This window comes from Diprion similis, chromosome 4 (assembly GCF_021155765.1).
Source record: "Diprion similis isolate iyDipSimi1 chromosome 4, iyDipSimi1.1, whole genome shotgun sequence".
NCBI lineage: Eukaryota > Metazoa > Arthropoda > Insecta > Hymenoptera > Diprionidae > Diprion > Diprion similis.
Window position 1 is genome coordinate 20407199 of NC_060108.1, and position 4691 is coordinate 20411889.

Genomic DNA, 4691 nt, shown 5'->3' on the forward strand with positions numbered 1-4691 from the left:
TTATTTATTTGGAATATTTTTAACGTAACTAGTTTAACGTCTGAAGAATAGGAAGCTTCAAAATATGACAGAGAAGAGATAGAAGAGCGCTCACCGTGTTAGGGAAATTGTGTCTACTTATTTTTTTTCTTACAGTTATAGAGACAGGCACGATAGTAACTGTACGTATTTTTCGACACTGCGTGAGCACTCTTCCGTCTCCTTTTTGAAATGTGATCTATTATTAAGAAAATTCGAAGAACAGAACTTGTCATTTGATCAGTCGTCGAGAATTATTTGGATCGGCGAAGAGTTATAAAAATCATCTTTTTCAGGTGCACAGTCGCTTCCCAATGAGATTGACATATTTTCCGGTTTACCTCTAAGCCAATCAACATTTATAAGACGCAATGGATTTTCTCTTAGATATAAGCTTTCTAAGTTGGGGAGGTTTACTAAAGAAATATACGTACTTGCTGTGAAATTGTTATCATCGAGATCTATGCTAATGATCGACTTCAAATCAGCCAAATGTATGCTTGACAGCCGATTTCCATAGAACGACAATTTTTGTAAGCTCGTTAATTTTGAACACAATGTCGTTTCGATGGAAGTTAATCTATTGTAGCTCATGTCCAGCGTCACCAATTTTGACAAGTGGTCGAAAAATCCAGTAGAAATATATGATATATTGTTGCCGCCAAAAAACAGATATTCGAGGTTGACTAGACCGCTCAACGTATATTCCCCACTCAGCGTAGTAAATTCGTTTCCTTCGAGGGAAAGATATGTCAGTTTATGTAAATTATCAAAAGTTCCGTCTCTTATTTCCGACAAATGATTCCTTGACAGATCGAGCTTTTTCAAGTTTATGGTATCGTTGAATGCGTCGTTTTCTATCAGTGAAATTTCATTATTATTCATGGACAAGATTTCTAGTCTTTCAGCTTTCTGTAGCGACAACGATGAGCTCAAGCAATATCTGTTGCAGATGCTTTTAATATTGTTATCATCCAGATCAACTTCGATCACTGTTGTTAATAATTCTAATTCCGTAATTCCACAGTTCTTCATATAAAGGTTGGTCATAGATGGAGCCATCTGTTTCAGAGCCGTCGTCGTATCTCTGGGCTTTCTTAACAAGTTGTAGGACAGGTATACGTGAGTCAGTGATGGAAGCTTGTTGGAACCAGTAGTGAATATTTTATAGATGCGATTATTTTCGATGTGCAAGTATTTCAGATTCGGAAGCTCTGCATCAACGTAAAAATTGCAATAATGAACATCCACGTATGAGGACGGCGTTTTAATGATGTTATCATCACTGTCGTCGTCATCTGGAAACGTCAAATCTCCATCTAATTCGGTTGGCAATTGACAATTTCCATTCAAATCTAATGTCTCTAAATTCTGCAGCGTTGAAAATGGTCTGAGTTGAAAGGTCGTAAGGTTATTGTTTGCCAAGCTGAGATGAGATAAATTTGGTACGGACACAAAAGTGTCTACTGAGATATGTTCGATTGAATTATATTGCAACGAAAGGGTCTTCAAAAATTCATTGCTGACGAAGTTGTTTGGCAAGCTGGTTAATCCAATTTCATCAAGGTTCAAAGTCAATTCAGCTTGGGTACAAATTGTTACAGGCGTCTTTTCTTCATAACTCTGACCGATGCCAAACACTGATACGCAGACCAATATCAGCAACAGAAAGTGGTCATACATCGCCATTGCTCTTTGCGCCTGAAAAACAATTATTCAAAGATTACATGGATGACGGGATCAGTTTCTTATGCGTCCTAAGATTAAAGATCCCCTGGTAACAATACCGTTAATCGTAAGACATGTTTACAGCAACTACGGTAATTTGATAATACTTCAATTTAGTATTTGAAACAATTAGACTAGATTCAAGTAAAATGAGACCCATAAATGTATAAGTATGCATTTTAACGCACAGCAAGACAAAGCACCTCTTATGAACGACCTATATATTCGTAAACACTCGACATAGGGTTTTGACACAGATAGGACTTTGACGTGCCCTGAATTCAATCACTCAACTTGTGTTAATATGTCGCATAACATGAATCCGTAGTGAACTCAATCGGAATTTTTACTCTTTGTATCGGGTCTTGTGAAGGCCCGAAATATTTTGAAGTCATGTCATGGGCAATCGCGTCAGCTATAATCTATATATCTTGCACATTGCACGAACTAGGTACTTTAAGAAAAAGAGCTTGAGACAGAGTCGCGACATAAATAACGACACCTAAGAGTAACCGAGAATAGAAATACCAGGGGCTTTTTTTTTCTTCGCCTACTTTGCTAGATCGACCAATTTTTTTTCTTGAATTTAAAAGATCCTGAGCCAGCAAAATTTGTACCAATCCGATCACGTGAATTCAAATGCTATTACTTTACGTTCAGACTATTACTCGAGCGATTGTAGCACTCGTCAGGAATCATCTATTTTCGCATTTGTAACACAATACTCTCTTTCACGCTAACCAATCCCATGCAATCATTTGATGCTTCTTTCATATAATGTAGAGATCAGAATTGTAGCTTGATGCCAATACTTTTGTATACGTATAAGTGATTGCTCACCTGTTTTCAGCAATTCCAGATGACGAGAATCAAGCGGTCGGACGAAGTTGATGACGTGGTATTCACTGCTGAGCTGGTTACAACGGGTGAAGACTGAAACTGACCAGGCGACGGCCGCTTTTATACCCATTAGGTTCAACCCGCTTATCAGTTATGAAACCACTCGTACTTTAGAATTTGCATACACATCTACGAACTGCAAGAAAAATGTAACGGATAACTTGATGATATGTGTAGGACCAAAGTCGAAATGAGATTTACATTGTACACGTGATAGAAGGCCCCAAGCATACATGTGATAGAAGGCCCAAAGCATATATCCGAGACTGATAAAAGTTAATTTAGGCGCACTGTTAAAAATAGTTTCTCGTGGAAATTTACAACAAATGTACAGTAAGCATTATTCGGATTCGGAATAGTGAATTTAGTTTTAGTTTAGAACTACATCTGTAGTAAATTTGATGTGTGGCAATTTTACGAATATTTTACCCTGGCATGCCACACTAGAGTGATTCTTATTTAGGGTATTTACGATTTTTTTCCGCCCAGTATTTCAAATCACCTTCAAATAATTCAAAAACAATTGCCCAATTTCCCCAGATTTTCACCTCACCTCTAAAATAGTCCACACTGCGATCGAAGTTTTTTATGGAAGTAACATGGGAAAACTTTTTTCTCAGTATATATTTTATTATGAGAGTAAAAATATTTTTTTAAAAATCTGTAACCGCGAGGTTTTTGTGAGCATTAGTGCTACTATCTGAAAAAAATACACATCATCATACCATGCGATCTCAACGATTTGCACACCCACGAAATATGACTTTTTCCATTGAGAGAAAATGCAATCTGTCGAGATAACCTGGTACGACGATGTGAATATTTTCTCAAAAAGTAGTACTGCCCGCTAAAACCTCAGGGTTATAAATTTTTCTCAATATCATTACTCTTAAAGTAAAATATATACTGAGAATGTGTCCGAATCACGTATATTTTAAATGGGAAAAGCCTCCCTCTTACATGTACGGGTTAGAGTTGAGATAAAAATGTGAAAAAATGTATAAATTGTTTTTGAATTATTTAAAATTGATTTGGGGGCGGTCCTTCCAAAATTCTTCACCATCCTAATATGAATGTGGAGAAAGAGACAGAGAACGAGGCAACCAGGTGCCCTGAAAACTGAGAAAATCCCATCCCCTCGTTTCATAGAAATTTATGTACTCCGGACTAAAGCTGAGACGTTAGCGGGTCTTCGTGTCTCGTATGAAAATATGAAAAATCTGAGAAATATGCATAAAACCCATTGGACACGGGAGTTATTAGGACCTAATGCGGCGGTGGCGGCGGCGGACAGACACGGAGATGGTGGAATGCGGTTGATATTCATATTTCAAAGCCGGTTGGAGATATGAGCCGAGTAAACGGTGTCTAATCGCGGCACTTAGCGTCGTTTTGGCCGAGTAATATCCGACAACGAAGGAAAAAAAACGTCAGGGCGCACGCAGGTGAAGATGAGGGCGCGGCCACACCCCCGTTCCTGCAGGCCTCGTGAAAAATCGAGGGTAACGGGAGGGCGAGGGTTGAAAGGGGGGGGGGGGGGGGGGAGGGAGGGACCGACCCAGACGGCTGACCCTCCGACCATAAAGATTCGTAGTATCGCGCACGATTCCTACGGGCCATAAGCATTTGTCCCGGACGCAGGATGCGCCGGTTATCTGAGAGCTGGTAATGCCTGTAACCTAACACTGTGCTGCGCGACAGACAGATAGCGGACCTTCCAGAACAATGCCTCACACGTGGACGACATTTATCCTCGAAGGACGACCGAAACGACCGCCTAGTATCCCTGGCGCTCCTTGGGGACGCTGATTTCCCGCGCTGTTAAGACGACGACGCCTCGCGATCCTAACGACCCCCGTAAGATACCCGAAATAAGGGTGTCGGAATGGTGCCGTTTTCCAACGTGCTGGCGTCGTCTTTGCTCTTCCTGAAACGGATTCTCATAATTTTCAATTCCTCATCGTAGCTCTTTTCGATTCAAACGCTTTCCAAAATAATTACAGTGCAAAGAATTTTCTGTTCTCGAAAGCACGAAACAAATAAAA

General features: G+C 39.8%; 1 protein-coding gene across 1 annotated transcript; it reads right to left on the reverse strand.

The window, feature by feature from the left end:
* Positions 1-258: 258 nt before the first annotated feature.
* Positions 259-1707, reverse strand: LOC124405923 (protein artichoke-like). The gene has a single exon (XM_046881194.1). The coding sequence runs from the start codon at positions 1705-1707 to the stop codon at positions 259-261; it is 1449 nt and encodes a 482-aa protein (XP_046737150.1).
* Between the last annotated feature and the right edge of the window lie 2984 nt (positions 1708-4691).

Excerpts from the sequence above, each read along its gene's own strand:
- LOC124405923 (XM_046881194.1), bottom strand. The coding sequence starts at position 1,707 with ATGGCGATGTATGACCACTTTCTGTTGCTGATATTGGTCTGCGTATCA.